Source organism: Ascaphus truei, chromosome 6 (assembly GCF_040206685.1).
Source record: "Ascaphus truei isolate aAscTru1 chromosome 6, aAscTru1.hap1, whole genome shotgun sequence".
Classification (NCBI taxonomy): domain Eukaryota; kingdom Metazoa; phylum Chordata; class Amphibia; order Anura; family Ascaphidae; genus Ascaphus; species Ascaphus truei.
The window spans coordinates 61682658-61703558 of NC_134488.1; the positions used below are offsets into that span (position 1 = coordinate 61682658).

A 20901-nucleotide genomic window follows, 5' to 3' on the forward strand; every position below is an offset into this window, starting at 1 on the left:
TGATAATCTGGAGTCAGATTTATTCATTAGGAGTGATACTCGGAGGGCAGTCTTAATCATTTGACGTCAGACTCATTAATTAGCATTGAGTGTCACACAGAGAGTGCAGTGCTGATTTTCTGGAGGTAGATTCATTAATTAGGAGGGAGTGTCATTCATTAGAAGGCAGTGCTGATCATTGGTTGGCACACTAATTAATTAGCAGCGACTGTCACTCAGATGAGTGCTAATCATCTGAACTCAGACTCATTCATTAGGATTGAGTGTCACTTAATATATGGCAGTGCTGATCATTTGGAGTCAGACTCATTATTTGGGAGTGAGTCTCACTCCCTGCAAATTACTTTGTATCAATTCTCACACATTACTAGGCAGTCCCAGTACTGACCTGAGTGACACTCCTAATTAATGAGTCTGACTCCAGATGATCAGCACTCCCCTCTAATGAATGACACTCAATGCTAATCAATGAGCATGACTTAATAATAACTTTATTTCATATAGAGCTTTTCTCCCAATGGGACTCAAAGCGCATCACAATTACAGTATAGTGCGCAGTACTCAGCACATTTTTACAGACACAGTCCCTGCCCCATAGAGCTTACGATCTATGTGTTTGGTGCCTGAGGCACAGGGAGATAAAGTGACGTGCCCAAGGTCACAAGGAGCCGACACCGGGGATTGAACCAGGTTCCCCTGCTTCAAACTCAGTGTCATTGTCTTCAGTGTCAGCGTCTGTACTCACAGCCCTTCCTTCCATTGAGCAACCCTGCCCGCTGAGTGACACTCACTCCTAAGGCCTTGTCCATGCTGGATGCGCGTGCGCTCACTCTCGAACGCCGTGACGTCACGCCCTGATGAAGCGGGGGCGATTCCTGCCATTAGAAATGTGCTCTTGCGCACGCGGGGGGCATTTTGGGGGTGTGGGGGGATGATCATGACATCACAGAGCTGGTTCGCCCTCGTTGGGCGAACCGTTCACGTAACCAGGTCATCGGGCGACAAATACAAAATAATTTGTCTCCTCAAGCTGCTCACCATGGAACGCTCACAGGCACATTGACATAATGTGATTAATCGCACAGCGCACTCTCACCCTGGATGAGGCATATTTGATCATTTTACTCCAAATGGCTGTATCATATCACCCACTCCCTCTCCCATTACTACATGTTCCTTTCTTCCAACACGGCCACCCACCCTTCTTTGCTAGGGTGTCCCACTGATTTATAGTGAGTCTCACTCACTGCTGTGCATTGCATCCCCTCTGCTCAGGATTAACTGTAACAGCTCTCCATGTACATTGATCCATGTTAACACTTCAAAGTACAGAGACCGACACAGACAGACAGACACGGATCTTTATTATCAATAAACAGTAAATACACCACATCTAGAGTATACATATAAAGTATCATAAAGGCATTTAGCTTAAAGATACAAAGATCACGCCAGCGCAACACAAATATACACAACATTACAGATACATGCTTAACTGTGACAACGTGTAATACTGTACATCGAAAACGTGAGAACTTAAAAATTACAACAAAATAATGTATATCAAGATAATTGTATGTGGACATTATTCAGAGTTTAGCGTGTTTATAAATGTAATGTGCAAAATAGTAACATTTGGGGGTTATGTACAAATGTAAAAAAGTGGCCAAAACACAAATGATAGAAAAACTTGGGGAGCGCTCAAATGAGTAAGTGCAGATTTTGTGCATTATGTGAGTTGAGTGAATACTCCAAATGCATAAATTCAAGTGATATGTGAATAAAAGATGATATTAAACCCTATGCTGCTTAAAATTCTTTCGTGTTTTTGCCAGGAGTTTCAGTCTTCCTCCCAGGATCATAGAAATTAGAAGACAAACCAATCCAATGGTGCAGATCATAAAAGTATATTGGGTCAAAGAACAGCGTTTTAAAATGTAAGCTCACATTTACAACTCAGAATGCAGACTTTGTATGGGGTTCTTTGGCATTGGTGGTCCCTCAGAGTGTCCATTTTAGCCTTTCCCTGCTCCGTGTATTGGAAGGACACATAGGAGCGCTGGCTTGCTCACTAGGCAGTCACTTCCTGGTTGGTGACATCACGGGTCTCGTGCCTCACGATGTTTGTGGCTGATTTGCTGTTACTTCACTGCCGACCTCCAAAACACCTCTCCCACGTCATCAGGTGATGACAGGCTCTGCAACTCTACGCGTTTCGCCCGATGGCTTCATCGGGCTGACAAAGCCATCAGGCGAAACGCATTGTCGGGGCTGCCTCCGACGACCGACAGAAAGTTGCACTGTCACTGGGAGAGAACATCGCAACTTTCTATTGTTGACCCCGTGGCCATATTTATCATTTTTGTTTATGGAAAGTACAACAAACCTGTTTTACTGGTCATGGGGTCATCCCTGGAGGTGGGGGGCCATGCGTCCCCTCTGATGGACACCCTCTCCCATTTTAGGTATGGTAAAAAAACAAACATTTTTTCGGGGTCTTGCTGATAATTTTGCTGAGATTTAAGCAGCCGGGACCGGAAGGTTCCTTCAGGAAGATGCATCATTTTTTAATGCACCTTGAATTGTGTTTTTACTTTCATGGGGTTGAGGTATATTGGATTCCGGGCGCCACCTTGTGGCCACTTCTTTTATTTCTAGTATGAGGCCTGGTTATTTATAGGTATAGATTACTAAATGTTTCTAAACATTTGAATTTACCATCCGCAAAGTACCACTTCATTTTTACCAACAGCTCCATTTTCTATTTTAAGAAAAATGTCATTATTTTAGGGGGGCCTCCACCTTTTTCATCTTTTAAAGTGTAGATATCGTTTAAACCATTTAAAAAAAAAAAAAAAAAAAAGGCAGAGTGTTTTCCCCCTGATGTTAAACACATCTAGAATCTATAGTATACACACAGGATCACTACTTTTTTTGTTTTTTTTTTAAGCCACCGAGTGAAAATGAGAGTGTTAAACAGAAAGCAGTTTACGTGTGACACATCTCTTTGAAGTTATATATACACATAGTGAGGTCATGGCAATAATACCCCGTGTAATGTGTAAAGCTAAGGCTGCGCTTATAGTGCCGGGAGACGCGACGTTGCTCGAAAACAAATAAATTGACTCAGTCGCCAGCGCTTGTAGTAAGCGCGACGGCACGGCAAAAAAATTGGAAGCCGGGTCCATTTGATTTTTTAGAGACAGTCGCCAAATGTGACTGTCTCTAAACCAATGAGAGACCGCGGTCCGCCCCCTTTGGTGACGTCATTGGCGACAGTCGCGGAAAATCCAATTACAACTTTCGCTGGTGGCGACGGCATCGGTTGCCGTCGCCAGCACTATAAGCGCGGCCTAAGAGAGGTAACTACAGGAGATATTAAGGGTATCACCCACCGGACAAGAATAATTTTGTATCCATTGTCGGGATTTAGTTTCCTGATTAATTTAACCCTGTAGCTGCCGTGGGGACCGGCAACGCATGGCGCTGCAGTAAGTTACAGACACCTCTGGTTACTATCTCAAAAAGTAGTGGGTATTTGCTGCAATGGATCTTTTTGGAGGGGGAGAGGGGCTTGTTACTTTAAAATAAACTCATCCTTAAAACACCCAATACATTGCCGTGGGTTGTTGACCTTATATCTCTCTGAGGTCACTCACTTTCTACCCTAGAAGCTGAGTGACTCTCCTTCCTCCTGGATCTTCAGCCCCTGCAGGAGTGGGAACTCACTCAGGGTCTCCTCTCCGACCAAGAAGACACTGTCATCCTGATTGGTCTCGTGAAACCACATGTTCTCGTAACGTTTGGGGCTGGGGGTCATGTCGCAGAGCAGGGGCTGTGTGGAGTCAGACCTCAGGTATAGGGAAGACGGGGGGCTCTGCCCACGGTAGCCTCCTGTAATCACCTTGGCGTACTGGACAGTGTCTGCAACATTGATGTAGGACCTTAGCGAAGCAATGTCATGGGTGGTAGAGAGGGGCTGTACGCTGTGCTCTTGAAAATAACCCTTCTGGATGATGGGGAAGCGTTTGGGGGGGTCTGCAAGGGGCAGCTTCTTCTCTGTCCACCCCTCCAAAATTGTCACATCGCTCGTGATCATCTGACTAACGTCTTTGATGTTAAAAGCCATCTTGGGGTTCTACAGAAGGAAAACCATTGATTTGGTTAGTCGGTAAGAAGTTCCTCGCCCTAGGGGAGCAAAACGCATCGGTGGTCCAGTCTCATGAACTGTCTCAACTTTTCCCTGTGCAAAAAGAACTTATGAAAGAGGTCACGGCCCTATTGCAGGTGCCATGACTTATGACTCTCTTCAGAGGAAACCCATTAGAGAATTGTCTTTCACTACTTTCACATGTTAAAGCTTTTATCATTTCATTTTCATTGGAGGACTTAAGGCTGCAGTTCAAGTAATATCCTATGTGTGTGTGTTTTAAAAAAAATAATAAATCAGTTCTGTACAATGACAAAATACTTGTAGCATTTTTTTAAAAACAATTTTTAAAGACATTTTTAATGTATTATAATGTAACGAGCATTTTTGGTTCGCATAGCAATCATTTACAAAGTCACACCCCCTTCCTTTTCTGAAACAGATTCTGACACACCCCTTTTTGAGCCCTGCCCTTTCTGTAGCAGTGAACCAATTGTATCTAGTGACTGCCTGGTTCCATGATATTCCCCACAGAAATTTGCATCTTGGGTACTCGTCTGCAGCACTGAAAGCCATTTAGTGAATCCCCGTGCCGAATCTTCGCCGATCGATCATGGGAGAACGGATCGATCGGCAAATTGGCTAATTACTTGTCAGTGTGTGGATTGTATTGATGCACATACTGAATGGAATTTATGGGTGTGGGGACAAAATTCAAGCCTCAATAGTTATCAGCACATGTTAAACAGCACTTTAGGATTTAACACCCACTGCTTTAGGCTCTAATATTGTGTTTGTGGGACTGTTATAATACCGTTTTGTTAATATGATCAAGTTTTATTAACGTACATTTTTTTATGTATGAATTGTATGTTATGGGTATAATTTTTTTCAATCAACTGAATCAACCTGTGGGTATGGGAGTTTTTAAATAAATTAATCATGGGGAACAGATACAATACATTCATTTTGATCATTTTTGTTAATTGGTTTGGGGGGGTTTAGACTCTAAACTTTAGAGGTTTTGCTTTCTATGAACTGCTGGCTGTTTTTTTAATTAGGTTAATTTAAATTGCATATTCAGTTAAGTTAATTAAGTTCCACTTTCCAGAGGTTCCACCCCTCAGTACTTTAGTGGGGTGTAGATATTTTGTAAATATGATGATTGATCAAAGGTACCATTTTTTTTACTTAGTGAACACTACTTTCTTTTTTTTTTTATAAACCTAAAGTTCGTCTCTGTTTTAAAGTTGGAGCAATGCACATTGATACAAAGTGACGCAGTCACAATGACAGATTGTACCTGTTTTAACAATACATATATCCCCCTATGTATCTGAATAAATGTAAAAGCACCAGACTGTCAGCGCTGTTGTTACCTCTTGTAACGTAGGGCTCCACCGCCCCAAACTGCTGTTGGCTGGGTCTGGGACACTGGGCCAGAAATGTCTCTTCATTCTGTGGAGCGCAGAACAAAGGTAAAGTACAGGGTGGTGTATGGAGTAAGAGGAGGAGTTATAGGGAGAGGTTATATGGAGCAATAGGAGGAGTTATAGGGAGGGGTTATATGGAGCAATAGGAGGAGTTATAGAGAGCGGTTATATGGAGCAATAGGAGGAGTTATAGAGAGCGGTTATATGGAGCAATAGGAGTATAAGGAGCGGTTATAAGAGTGATAGAAGGAGTTATAGGAAGAGTTTATATGGAGCGATAGGAGGAGTTATAGAGAGCGGTTATATGGAGCAATAGGAGGAGTTATAGAGAGCGGTTATATGGAGCAATAGGAGGAGTTATAGGGAGCGGTTATATGGAGCAATAGGAGGAGTTATAGAGAGCGGTTATATGGAGCAATAGGAGTATAAGGAGCGGTTATAAGAGTGATAGAAGGAGTTATAGGAAGAGTTTATATGGAGCGATAGGAGGAGTTATAGGGACTGGTTATATGGAGCAATAAGGGGAGTTATATGGATTGGAAATGTTGACTGTGTTTAGACCTAAACGTTGAGGTCTAACAAACCACATTTCAACTGAATTCAGTAACACTATTTATCGTTGGCTATCTACTATTGGATTGGGATTTAGGAGTGCCAGCACCTGCTAGTATTGCTGTGATACTATCTCCAGCGCTAGTATGCTATAACCCCTTTGTTGCCAGATGGGGGTCTTTAAGGCACACAGCCCCCAGGGACATGATCCAATACATCATTGTGCTATCATTTTACCCCTTACACTACCCCAGGATTTACCTGGCATGTTTCCTTAGGCACAAGGTGAACACAGCTATTATCGCCAAGGCACAGGCCAGACACAAAGCAATGAGCAGCATGTGGATCTCCACCTCATCTGGAAGAGAAGCCAACCCCACCCAAAGTGCAGCATTAATATAGGAGCTCTCACTCTCACTTTTCTCTGTTCCTATTTACATGTCTCCTCCTCCGGTTCTCCACATCTCTCTCACTTTCCAGTTTCTACCTCTCTCCCTTAACTCCCTCACCCTCTGTCTCTCTCCCACTATCAATCATTACAACCGTATAACTGGTGCTACCTTTATCCCTCACCTTTCTCTCTCCGCTGCTCTATCTCCCTGACTTTCTCTCTCTCTTACCCAATACAGTGTTATGCAGCATTATACTGTACCATCCCACTGACCCTTCATCTCTACTGCAGTCATTAATCAATCTCCATCTACCTCCTTTTTCTCTCCCCTACTTTCTCTCTCCTCCCCTTGCTCACGCTCTCTCCTACCTCTCCCTCCCTCTTTCTCTTTCCCTCTCTCACCCAGTAGAGTCGTATGCAGCATCAAAACTGTTCCATTCACGCTCCCACCAGCCGTGAAGCTTCCAAGGAGCACTTTGTAGGTGCTGAAAGGATGCAGGTTCCTGATCACAAACTTTCTTGATGAGCCATTCAGAGCTGCATCTATAGGAGACAAGGTGCCTGTGTCACTCAGACTTAAAGCAGCATGAGGTTGAGCAAAGAGCTCTGCATGTCATTCATACAGAGCCCGGGAGCCGAGAGGCTCTGCATGTCATTCATACAGAGCCCGGGAGCCGAGAGGCTCTGCATATCATTCATACAGAACCCGGGAGCCGAGAGGCTCTGCATATCATTCATACAGAGCCCAGAAGCTGGTGAAGCTCTGCATATCATTCATACAGAGCCCTGCAGCCGAGAGGCTCTGCATATCATTCATACAGAGCCCAGGAGCCGAGAGGCTCTGCATATCATTCATACAGAGCCCAGGAGCCGAGAAGCTCTGCATATCATTCATACAGAGCCCGGGAGCCGAGAAGCTCTGCATATCATTCATACAGAACCCAGGAGCCGAGAGGCTCTGCATGTCATTCATACAGAACCCGGGAGCCGAGAGGCTCTGCATATCATTCATACAGAACCAGGGAGCCGAGAGGCTCTGCATATCATTCATACAGAACCCGGGAGCCGAGAGGCTCTGCATATCATTCATACAGAGCCCGGGAGCTGAGAGGCTCTGCATATTATTCATACAGAACCTGGGAGCTGAGAGGCTCTGCATATCATTCATACAGAGCCCGGGAGCTGAGAAGCTCTGCATATCATTCATACAGAGCCTGGGAGCTGAGAGGCTCTGCATATCATTCATACAGAGCCCGGGAGCTGAGAGGCTCTGCATATCATTCATACAGAGCCCGGGAGCTGAGAAGCTCTGCATATCATTCATACAGAGCCTGGGAGCTGAGAGGCTCTGCATATCATTCATACAGAGCCTGGGAGCCGAGAGGCTCTGCATATCATTCATACAGAACCCGGGAGCCAAGAGGCTCTGCATATCATTCATACAGAGCCCGGGAGCCGAGAGGCTCTGCATATCATTCATACAGAGCCTGGGAGCCGAGAGGCTCTGCATATCATTCATACAGAACCCGGGAGCTGAGAGGCTCTGCATATCATTCATACAGAGCCTGGGAGCCGAGAGGCTCTGTATATCATTCATACAGAACCCGGGAGCTGAGAGGCTCTGCATATCATTCATACAGAGCCCGGGAGCTGAGAGGCTCTGCATATCATTCATACAGAGCCCGGGAGCTGAGAGGCTCTGCATATCATTCATACAGAGCCCGGGAGCCGAGAGGCTCTGCATATCATTCATACAGAGCCCGGGAGCCGAGAGGTTCTGCATATCATTCATACAGAGCCCGGGAGCCGAGAGGCTCTGCATATCATTCATACAGAACCCGGGAGCCGAGAGGCTCTGCATATCATTCATACAGAACCCGGGAGCCGAGAGGCTCTGCATATCATTCATACAGAACCCGGGAGCCGAGAGGCTCTGCATATCATTCATACAGAACCCGGGAGCTGAGAGGCTCTGCATATCATTCATACAGAGCCCAGGAGCTGAGAGGCTCTGCATATCATTCATACAGAACCCGGGAGCCGAGAGGCTCTGCATATCATTCATACAGAGCCCGGGAGCCGAGAGGCTCTGCATATCATTCATACAGAGCCCGGGAGCCGAGAGGCTCTGCATATTATTCATACAGAACCTGGGAGCCGAGAGGCTCTGCATATCATTCATACAGAACCCGGGAGCCGAGAGGCTCTGCATATCATTCATACAGAGCCCGGGAGCCGAGAGGCTCTGCATATCATTCATACAGAGCCCGGGAGCCGAGAGGCTCTGCATATCATTCATACAGAGCCCGGGAGCCGAGAGGCTCTGCATAACATTCATACAGAGCCCGGGAGCTGAGAAGCTCTGCATATCATTCATACAGAACCCGGGAGCCGAGAAGCTCTGCATATCATTCATACGGAGCCTGGGAGCCGAGAGGCTCTGCATATCATTCATACAGAGCCCGGGAGCTGAGAGGCTCTGCATATCATTCATACAGAACCTGGGAGCCGAGGGGCTCTGCATATCATTCATACAGAGCCTGGGAGCTGAGAGGCTCTGCATATCATTCATACAGAGCCCGAGAGCTGAGAGGCTCTGCATATCATTCATACAGAGCCCGGGAGCCGAGAGGCTCTGCATATCATTCATACAGAACCTGGGAGCCGAGAGGCTCTGCATATCATTCATACAGAACCCGGGAGCCGAGAGGCTCTGCATATCATTCATACAGAGCCCGGGAGCCGAGAGGCTCTGCATATCATTCATACAGAGCCCGGGAGCCGAGAGGCTCTGCATGTCATTCATACAGAGCCCGGGAGCTGAGAGGCTCTGCATATTATTCATACAGAACCCGGGAGCCGAGAGGCTCTGCATATCATTCATACAGAGCCCGGGAGCCGAAAGGCTCTGCATATCATTCATACAGAACCCGGGAGCCGAGAGGCTCTGCATATCATTCATACAGAGCCCGGGAGCCGAGAGGCTCTGCATATCATTCATACAGAACCTGGGAGCTGAGAGGCTCTGCATATTATTCATACAGAACCCGGGAGCCGAGAGGCTCTGCATATCATTCATACAGAGCCCGGGAGCCGAGAGGCTCTGCATATCATTCATACAGAGCCCGGGAGCCGAGAGGCTCTGCATATCATTCATACAGAGCCCGGGAGCTGAGAGGCTCTGCATATTATTCATACAGAACCCGGGAGCCGAGAGGCTCTGCATATCATTCATACAGAGCCCGGGAGCCGAAAGGCTCTGCATATCATTCATACAGAACCCGGGAGCCGAGAGGATCTGCATATCATTCATACAGAGCCCGGGAGCCGAGAGGCTCTGCATATCATTCATACAGAACCTGGGAGCCGAGAGGCTCTGCATATCATTCATACAGAACCCGGGAGCCGAGAGGCTCTGCATATCATTCATACATAGCCCGGGAGCCGAGAGGCTCTGCATATCATTCATACAGAACCCGGGAGCCGAGAGGCTCTGCATATCATTCATACAGAACCCGGGAGCCGAGAGGCTCTGCATATCATTCATACAGAACCCGGGAGCCGAGAGGCTCTGCATATTATTCATACAGAGCCTGAGTCGTACACTTTGGTCACTTACAATGTTCTTTTCCCGTCTCGTCAGCCCAGAAGACAGTGTAGCTGGTGATGAACCCATGACGTCTCTCCAAAGGAACCGGCTCCCAGGCTAACTCTGCCTGTGACTTGCTGACACTCCTTAGCGTGAGTTTGGGGGAGAAAGCTGGAGCTGCAGATGTTCGAATCAGCAATCGACAGGCAGGTTATCATATTATATCTATCCCATCTCTATGTTTTTTTTTTAATTAATCTGTGCTAGTGCCTCTTGAGGCACCATTGCACGGAAACCCCTACTTAAGTCAATGGAAGTTTGCATGCAATAGTGCCCTGATTGGCACTATCACAGTTTATTGAATAACTATCTATCTATCTATCTATCTATCTATCTATCTATCTATCTATCTATCTATCTATCTATCTATCTATCTATCTATCTATCTATCTATCTATCTATCTATTGTATCTATCTATCTATCTATCTATCTATCTATCTATCTATCTATCTATCTATCTATCTATCTATCTATCTATCTATCTATCTATTGTATCTATCTATCTATCTATTGTATCTATCTATCTATCTATCTATCTATCTATCTATCTATCTATCTATCTATCTATCTATCTATCTATCTACTCTATCTATCTATCTATCTATCTATCTATCTATCTATCTATCTATCTATCTATCTATCTATCTATCTATCTATCTATCTATCTATCTATCTATCTATCTCTCTGTGTTGTGTGTTATTTATAAGTACTGTAAAACTTTAATACACTATTGCGTTCCTATTTGTCTATATACGAGGTTTTGCTACGGTATGCTATGCCAGCATGGAGGGAATTGCTGGGTGAGAACGGTGTTATGTATGTATATCCTTTATTTATATAGCGCCATTAATGTACATAGCGCTTCACAGCAGTAATACATGTGACAATCATATAACTAACAAATAGTAAAAATAACAGATCATGGGCATCAGACATAAAGGTAACAAATGTGGAAGAGGAGTCCCTGCTCCGAAGAGCTCACAATCTAATTGGTAGGAGGAACATACAGAGACAGTAGGAGTGAATTCTGGTAAGTGCGTCTGCAGGGGGCCAAGCTTTAGGTATCATGTGTATAGTATTAGCCACGATGCTACTCATATGCTTCTTTAAGTAAGTGTGTCTTAAGGTGGGTCTTAAAGGTGGATAGAGAGGATGCTAGTCAGGCATTGAGGGGAAGGGCATTCCAGAGGTGTGGGGCAGTCAGTGAAAAGGGTTTTAGGCAGGAGAGGGCTTTAGATACAAAGGGGGTAGAGAGAAGACATCCTTGAGCAGAACGCAAGAGTCGGGATGGTGCATAGCGAGAAATTAGGGCTGAGATATAAGGAGGGACAGAAGAGTGTAAAGCTTTAAAAGCGAGAAGGAGAATTGAGTGCGAGATGCGGGATTTGAAAGGAAGCCAGGAGAGTGATTTGAGCAGGGGAGACGCTGAGACAGATTTAGGAAAGAGTAGAGTGATTCTGGCAGCAGCGTTAAAGATAGATTGTAGGGGAGACACAATCTATATATATTTTCTTTAACTATGCACGCAATCTCTTGTATATAATGTATATCCTGTTCATTTATGTAACTGTATTTGTAACCATGTATTATTTGTTTTACTCTGTGCCCATGACATACTTGAAAACGAGAGGTAACTCTCAATGTATTACTTCCTGGTAAAATATTTTATAAATAAATAAATATATACACACACACACACACACTCATCTATCTGCCTATTGATCTATCCATCTCTATCCCTCTTCACATAGGCAAAGACAAATTATTTGATATCTAGACCAGGGGTGCACAAACTTTCCCCGCTGCACCTCACTGCTTGCTCTCCCTACCTCCTCGCGCCCCCTCCTTACCTTGTCTTCAGCATCAAATGACGCTGCAGGGTCACGTGACATCACGTGACGCCGCAGCGTCATTTGCCGCCATGTTGCCATGGCGATGCTTCGCTGAAGACAAGGTAAGGGACGTTGCAGAGGCCTCACGCAACCCCCTGGCATTAATTTAAATGCCTTGGGGGAAGAGCACGAAGCCTCTGCAACCGCCCTGCCCCCCCCCCCCAAAAAAAAATCTTGCGCCCCCCGGTTTGCGCACCCCTGATCTAGACAGTGGACTGCAGCCAGCACCCACAAGGATGGCCACTACTTAGACCTGTTTTTCACTAAAAACTTCTCTCTCTCTGATTTCTCCATTTCCCCTTTTCCTCTCTCTGACCATCACCTCATCTCATTCTCTTTATCTCGCATCTCCCCTTCTCCACCTCCATCTACCCCCCGGTTTTGCAGAAACCTGCACTCTATTCACTTACCTGACTTTGAGTCCACGTTACACTCCTCCCTCTCCTCTCTAAGCTCTGCTACAGACCCTGACAACCTGGTCAGGAACTACAACTCTGTCTTGTCCTCCTCTCTTGATCTACATGCCCCGCTTTCTCTCTGCCGCACTCGCCCTTTTAACCCTAGACCCTGGTTAAATTCCCACACGCGCATGCTGCGTTCCTCCACTCGTTCCTCTGAACGCCTCAGGAAGAAATCTCATACTCTCGCAGACGTCCTTCACTACAAATTTATGCTGTCCTGTTTCAACTCTGCCATTTCACAAGCTAAACAAGCCTACTTTTCTTCACTAATCAACATGCACAAGTCTAACCCACGCTGACTGTCCTCTGTCTTTGATACTCTACTCAAACCACCCTCAGCGGCTTCTCCTTCTTCCATCTCCGCTCAAGACTTTGCTGACTATTTTAAGGAAAAGGTGGAATCCATACGTCAGAACATCCCCTCTGTTTCTTCCTCCCATCCTACACCTCTTCCTAACTCTCCTCCTGCCTTCCTTGACTCTTTTTCCACTGTCTCAGAGGAGGATGTGTCGCTGTTGATCGCCTCTTCTCCCTCTACCACTTGCCCTCTTGACCCCATTCCCTCCCATCTCCTGAAACCTCTTGCTCCTACTATAATCCCTACGCTCACGAACATTTTTAACTCCTCCCTCTGCTCTGGAACCTTTCCATCCTCCTTCAAACATGCAACAGTCATACCATTACTCAAAAACAGCAAGCTTGACCCTACCTGTCTTTCTAACTATCGACCTGTCTCCCTCCTGCCTTTTGCCTCTAAACTCCTTGAACATCTTGTATTCTCTCGCTTGCTCCATTTTCTCAACACCTATTCTCTCCTAGACCCTCTACAATCTGGCTTCCGCACTGCTCACTCCACGGAAACAGCCCTCACTAAAATAACTGACGACCTCCATGCTGCCAAAGACAGAGGTCATTACACTCTGGTCATATTACTCGACCTCTCTGCAGCATTTGACACCGTGGACCACCCTCTTCTCCTTCACATTCTCCATACTCTTGGCATTCGGAACAAAGCTCTGTCTTGGATCTCATCCTACCTCTCCCACCGTACTTTCAGTGTCTCTTCTGCTAACACCTCCTCCTCCTCTATTGATCTCTCTGTGGGGGTACCCCAGAGCTCTGTCCTGGGACCTCTTCTCTTTTCTCTGTGTACACTCTCTCTAGGTGACCTAATAACATCTTTTGGGTTTAATTATCACCTCTATGCTGACGACACACAAATATATTTCTCAACACCCGACCTTACACCTGCTGTACAAACCAAAGTTTCTGAATGTCTCTCTGCTATATCATCCTGGATGGCCCTCCGCCGCCTTAAACTCAACATGGCTAAAACAGAGCTCCTCATACTTCCTCCCAAACCTGGCCCTACTACCTCCTTCCACATTACTGTTGGAACTACGATCATTCACCCAGTAGCCAAGCACGCTGCCTTGGGGTCACACTCGACTCCTCTCTCACATTCGCCCCTCACATTCAAAACATTTCTAAAACCTGTCGCTTTTTCCTCCGCAATATAACAAAGATACGCCCTTTCCTCTGTTGCTCGACTGCTAAAACTCTGACTCAGGCCCTCATTCTCTCCCGTCTTGATTACTGTAACCTCCTGCTGTCCGGCCTTCCTGCCTCTCACCTGTCTCCCCTACAATCTATCCTAAACGCTGCTGCCAGAATCACTCTACTCTTCCAGAGATCTGTCTCAGCATCTCACCTCATGAAATCCCTCTCCTGGCTTCCGATCAAATCCCGCATCTCACACTCCATTCTTCTCCTCACTTTTAAAGCTTTACACTCTTCTGCCCCTCCTTACATCTCAGCCCTAATTTCTCGTTATGCACCATCCAGACTCTTGCGTTCTTCTCAAGGATGTCTTCTTTCTACCTCCTTTGTATCTAAAGCCCTCTCCCGCCTTAAACCCTTTTCACTGACTGCCCCTCACCTCTGGAATGCCCTTCCCCTCAGTACCCGACTAGCACCCTCTCTATCCACCTTAAGACCCACTTGCTTAAAGAAGCATATGAATAGCACTGTGGATATTCTGAACACGATACATAAAGCTTGGCCCCCTGCAGACGCACTTACCAGAACTCCCTCCTACTGTCTCTGTACGTTCTCCCTACCTACCAATTCGACTGTAAGCTCCTCGGAGCAGGGACTCCTCTTCCTTAATGTCTAAAGCACTTATTCCCATGATCTGTTATTTATATTATCTGTTATTTATTTGATTACCACATGTATTACTGCTGTGAAGCGCTATGTACATTAATGGTGCTATATAAATAAAGACATACAATACAATAAATAATCCATCCTTGCATAAAGAAATGGCCAAAAAATCATTTCTAAAACACCGATGGCAGTTCTTGCTGATTTGTAGATAAAGAGGAATGGGGGGCTGATTTCCTTCAAGTTCCCCCATTATATATATGGGGGGCTGATTTCCTTCAAGTTCCCCCATTATATATATATATATATATATATATAATATATATATATTTGTATAGTGCCAATGTTAGTGTTGTCAGGGGTGCAGTATTGAGCCTGACTGTTCTGTATTTGGACACTGTCCAGTAAAAAATGAGAGGTAATACTGGACATGTATGTGTATACCGATGTTACCTCTCTGGACATAGTGACCTGACAGGCTGGGGGGGGGCGCAGGATTTTCCAGAGCAGGGAGAGAGTAGGGCTGCTGCCAGGGGGCTGGGCAGCATCCTCTACCCTGATTGGCTGCTGCTGGGTAATGCAGCCAATCAGGGGGGGGGGGTGCGGCCAAGGAGAGGAGGAAACAGCATGGAGCAGAGAAAGGTGTGTGAGTGTGTGTCGAGCGTGTCGAGCGTGTCGCACCTTTCACCATTGTATCCAGTATTTTTGGAGAAGCCATCTGGCAACCTTAAGCGCCATCCATGAACATAGAGCTTCACAGCAGCATTAGACGCAGCAATATAACAAGGGTGTAATACACTGTGCATGAGGGGAATACACACGTCAAACACAACAGTCAACATTAGGAAAAGGAGCCCCACCCCAAAGAGCTTGCCATCTAATGTCTGTACGAGAGACAGAGAGATACACAATATTTTGTTTATTGTACTCTCTCCTCTCCCAGCAACAAAGGGGTTAACAGAGGCACAGAACACTACACACAGGGGTCATGCACTTACCTCCCTGTTTGGAATAAGCTTCAGTCTGCACAGGGGACCCCACGCTGCCTTCATACAGAGGGTACAGCCACACGGTGTACAGCTGCAGTGGTTCAATGTTGTCTGCCAGATAGAAAGGGGTCAGGTCAGTCCCAGCACTACAGTGGCTATAAATTTAGCACAACCTCTTTAAGTCTACCACTGGGCCAGACAGTCCTTTTAGATTGCAAGCTTCTTGGAATAGAGACCTTATTGTCTATTGTTTCATTAGGTTTGACATTGTACTACGCTGCAGAATTACTGGTCATGTCCTTTTTTTTTGTGCATGTTGACATTTTATATGAACATCCAATATATTCCATATTCCAAAGAGAGAGAAGAGCTAGAACCAGCGGTCATTCTCTGAAGCTGGAGGGTGGGAGGCTCAGGGGAAATGTGAGGAAGGACTTCTTCACCCAAAGGGTGGTGATTCTGTGAAATAACATCCCAATATAGGTGGTAGAGGCTAATACAGGAAGGGAATTCCAAAATGCTTGGGACAGACATACTGTATGGCAATTCTAAATATGATAGAAATCTGAGGTCATAGGGTCTGAGGTTTTACAACAAGTGCAAAAAAATGGGTAGATGAGGTGAGCCAAGTGAACAAACGTGCATGGGTCTTTTCCACGTCTCTGCTGTTCAGTGAATGCTTAGCTTCCCATGTCTAGTGTCTTACCCTGGAGGATTGACCCACTGCTGTTTCCTGGCTCTGTTTTCCAGCTGATCTCACAGTCTGGATGCTGGGAGTATTTGCACCACTCCAGGACATAGCCTGAGGCTGAAGCTTGCGGCTCCCAGTCTATACGAAGGCTGTGATCCCCATGGGGAGAAGCCTGGATCCCAGAGGCTGGGTGTCCTGCAAATGATAAGACAGGGCTCTGGTCTTAAAAGTGCACCTCAAATTCGAAACACTTTATCAATGTTTCCTTAGGCTAAGGCCTCGGCCAGGGTGGCGCTGAGCGGGCGGCGCATGCTCACGCTGGCCGCGATGAAACACATTGTGTTCACTTGTAGTTGCATCATTCCGCTGTAAATTTATAGATACACATGTTTATTACTCCTAAGTGCAGTGTGAGCAATGTTACAAGGTATCTAATGATACTTATGTGCCTACTAGTTACTTCCTCTTAGCACCCTGGCATTGTGGTACACTATACTAAATACTAAGTACTCTATTGGTGGTGAAACAAAATAGGGATTTAATATCCATCACTAATTTCTGCACTGGTAACACTATCAATACACTATCTGTGCTATCCACTGATATGGTGGTTTTCCACCTCTGCTGATTGCACCATTTAACCCCCATCACCCTATCACTATGTTCTGAGTAGGAGTTGTTATATTTGAGGGGGACACTGGTGCATTTGTTATTTGATTTAATTTATTTTTAAACATAGTTATATATACACTCGGTAATATATGTTTTATGTAATAATAAATAAAAGTTTATATTTTAATTAGTGGTGTGCATTTAAGTGAATTTTCTTTGGGGCACAATCACTTTATGCCCTCCATTTTACTGTTAGCAAAAGAGACACTGAAAGTACGATGGGAGAGGTAAGAGGAGATCCAATATAGAGCTTTGTTATGAATGCCAAGAGTATGGAGAATGTGAAGGAGAAGAGGGTTGTCCACAGTATCAAATGCTGCAGAGATGTCAAGTAATATGAGCAGAGTGTAATGACACCTGTCTTTGGCAGCATGGAGGTCATTAGTTATTTTTGTGAGGGCTGTTTCAGTGGAGTGAGCAGTGCGGAAGCCAGATTGTAGAGGGTCTAGGAGAGAATAAGAGTTGAGAAAATGGAGCAAGTGAGAGAATTCAAGATGTTCAAAGTGTTTAGAGGGAAAAGGCAGGAGGAAGACAGGCTGACAGTTTGAAAGACAGGTAGGGTCAAGCTTGCTGTTTTTGAGTAATGGTATAACTATTGCATGTTTGAAGGAAGAGGGAAAGGTACCAGAATAGAGGGAGGAGTTAAAAATGTGTGAGAGTGTAGCGATTATAGAAGGAGCAAGAGGTTTTAGGAGATGGGAGGGAATGGGGTCAAGAGGGCAGGTGGTAGAGGAAGAAGAGGAGATCAGCAACAACATCCTCCTCTGTGACAGCGGAGAAAGAGTCAAGGAAGGCAGGAGGAGAGTTAGGAAGAGGTGTAGGATGCAAGAGGGATACAGTGGGGATGTCCTGACATATGGATTCCACCTTTTCCTTGAAATAGTCAGCAAAGTCCTGAGGTGAGATGGAGGACGAAGAACAGGCAGCAGAGGGTGGTCTGAATAGGGAGTCAAAGACAGAGAAGAGTCTGTGTGGATTAGACCTGTGCGTGTTGATTAGTGAAGAAAAGTAGGTTTGTTTAGCTTGAGAGAGGGAAGAGTTGAAACAGGATAGCATACATTTGTAGTGAAGGAAGTCTGCGAGAGTATGAGATTTCCTCCAGAGGCGTTCAGAGGAACGAGTGCAGGAACGCAGCATGCGCTTGTGGGAATTTTGGGGTTTGAAGGGCAAGAATGGCAGAGAGACAGTGGGGCATGTAGATCAAGAGAGGAGGATAGGGCAGAGTTGTAGTTCCTGACCACGTTGTCAGGGTCTGGCACAGAACTGAGAGAGGAGAGGGAGGAGCGTAAAGTGGAATCAAAAGACGGTAGGTTAATAGAGTGCTGGTCTCTGCAGAAACAAGGGGTAGATGGAGAAGGAGAATGGGAGAAGTGAGAGAGGGAAGATGAGGTGATGGTCAGAGAGAGGAAGGGGGATATTGGAGAAATCAGAGAGAGAAAGGGTTTTAGTGAAAACCAGATCTAGGTAGTGGCCATCCTTGTGGGTGCTGGCTGCATTCCACTGTTGAAGGCCAAAAGAAGAGGTTAGAGAGAGATAGCGGGAAGCCCAAGGGAGAGAGGGGTCATCAATGTGGCACTTGAAGTCCCCAAGGACAAGAACAGGGGAGTCTGAGGAAAGAAAGAAAGAAAGAGAGCCAGGATTAACGTGGACAGGGAGAGGAGATAAAATCTGGACAGTGTGAGCCTCAAAGGAGGGAAAAGCAAGATAGGGAGGAATAGGAAGGGCAGATAGATGAGAGCAGGAGCCCCATGCATCCACCCCTGCCATCAGGGCACGGAGTGTGGGAGAAAGAAAGGCCACCATAAGAGAGCGCAGCTTCCAGAGCAGCGTCAGACTGAGTGAGACAGGTCTCAGTTATAGCAAAGAGGAGCAGAGAGTGAGAGAAAAAGAAGTCATGCACAGAAAGGAACTTATTAAAAAGGGAGCGTGCATTCCAAAGGGCACAGGAGAAAGGGAGAGAGGAGGCAGGGTGACAGGGAATGGGTATGAGGTTAGATGGGTTAACACCAGAAGGAGTAGAAGTTGCATGTGGAAGGCGAGGACGAGAGCATGTAGAAATAAGACAGGGTTGGGAGAGCAAGGAGGAGAAGCATGGATATAAAGAGAATGTGTGAGGAGGATTTGTAGGGGTGTGTTTTAGTGCAGGGGGTATAGCTGTGTAGTCTCAGAGGGCCCAGGTAAGAAAGGAGTTCATGTGAACTGAGAAGTGGTGAAGGAAGAAGAGATGGAGATATATGAATAGAGTTAGAGACATAATGAGACTGGTAGGAAGAAGCACATATTTTGAAAATAAGTCAGGTCAAAGCAAATAGAAACAGTATCGGCTGCATGGCAGCAATAGTTTAGTGCTAAGATGTGTTGTCTGGGATAGATAATATCCTCCTTTCCAGCGTAGTTCTAAATCCAGGATTATGGGGCAGTAGGTGTATTGTCCACTTGTTTCACTCCTATTGAACTCCCTGTTCAACTCCACACTACTGTACATGCTACTTTAAAAGTGGCTACTTTAAATATAGGCTGCTTTACATGTATGCTGCTTGCCCCTGCATTGCTGCTTGTAAATGGTGTCAATCAGCTCAAATAACCTTTTCAACATGTCACTGTCCTGCACTCACTTTTATCAAGTCTTTACTAAGCTTTTCTAATCCTTTAACATGCAGCTATCTCACTTAGGCCCAGATCTACCAAAGGGTGCTGAGCGTTAGCACGCGTTTACTCCCATTCATACCTTTTTGTGGACCTGGGCCTTAGATTGTAAGCTCTTCGATGCAGGACGTCCCTTTGCCTTATGTTACCTGCGCGTACCTCCATGGTTTGCACTTTATTTACCTTGTGTTGTAATTTTGTAAAGCCCTGCGTAAACTGGGGCGCTATATCAATAACATGATACATACAAGTAAGAGGGATGTTACTGTCATCTCTCACCGTTCCTGTTGGAGAAGATGACATCTGTCTCGGGGGAATGTCCAGCCGTATTATAAGCCCTGACGGAAACCCCTCTCACCCCATCAGGCATGGTGAAGCTGCACCAGAGACTCGTGGTATTGCAGATCATGATGTCATCATTGTGCGCTCCGGGGGAGGCGCTCACCACGTACCACAGGGATTCGGCGTTTGCGTCTTCTCTCTTCAACGCCTGTGTGGCATCAACAGTCTGGCTTAGACATGGTCACAGCCCAGTATATTAACCCCTACACTGTCTAAATGGGCCTGCAAAGCATTGAAGCCCTGTCTGGCAATGACTTAAGGTTGCCAGGTGTCCAGTATTGAACTGGACTATCCTGTATTTGGGACACTTTGTCCAGTAAAAAATTAGAGGTAATACTGGATATGTGTGTGAATGGACATAGTGACCTGATCGGCTTGGGCGGCCACATGATTTCCCCGAGCGGGGAGAGAGCAGAGCTATTGCTAGAGGGCTGGGAAGCTTCATCCATCCTAATGAGCTGCTGCTGGGTATGCAGCCGATATTTCACCTTTGTGTTCAGTATTTTTGGAGAAGCCTCCTGGTAACCTGGTACTGGCAGTGAATGGTTAAATTCTCAGTCCCACCCATTCCCATCTTATAATGGTTTAGAATTAGAACAAGTTGCTGCATACATGGCGGTGTGTTGAATTAACTTTAGGCCTGGACAGTGGGTAAAATGCATAATAAATATAAAATACATTGTATCCACTGGCGGAGTTAAAATTTTGCCGCCCATAGGCATTTACCATTTGTGCCGCCTCTTCCTTCGTACCGTGGCATCAAATAATGCCACAATGTCACGTGACACTGCGTTTCCATGAAAACGTGACGCCATGTGATGCCACGTTGTCATGGCAACCTGTTATCACAAGACTACAGAAGGAG

General features: G+C 45.7%; 1 protein-coding gene across 1 annotated transcript in view; it reads right to left on the bottom strand.

Annotated features, from left to right (window-relative positions):
* Positions 1 to 1347: 1347 nt before the first annotated feature.
* The window catches only part of CSF3R (colony stimulating factor 3 receptor), a 62018-nt gene continuing 42464 nt past the window's right edge, over positions 1348 to 20901 (bottom strand). The window contains exons 11-18 of the mRNA XM_075604532.1: positions 19974 to 20184; positions 16392 to 16571; positions 15695 to 15796; positions 10146 to 10292; positions 6929 to 7069; positions 6397 to 6493; positions 5530 to 5608; positions 1348 to 4138 (exon numbers count right to left, since the gene is read on the bottom strand). Of these exons, the coding sequence (XP_075460647.1) occupies positions 3668 to 4138; positions 5530 to 5608; positions 6397 to 6493; positions 6929 to 7069; positions 10146 to 10292; positions 15695 to 15796; positions 16392 to 16571; positions 19974 to 20184 (1428 nt within the window). The 3' untranslated portion in view covers positions 1348 to 3667. The remainder of the gene's footprint in view (positions 4139 to 5529; positions 5609 to 6396; positions 6494 to 6928; positions 7070 to 10145; positions 10293 to 15694; positions 15797 to 16391; positions 16572 to 19973; positions 20185 to 20901) is intronic.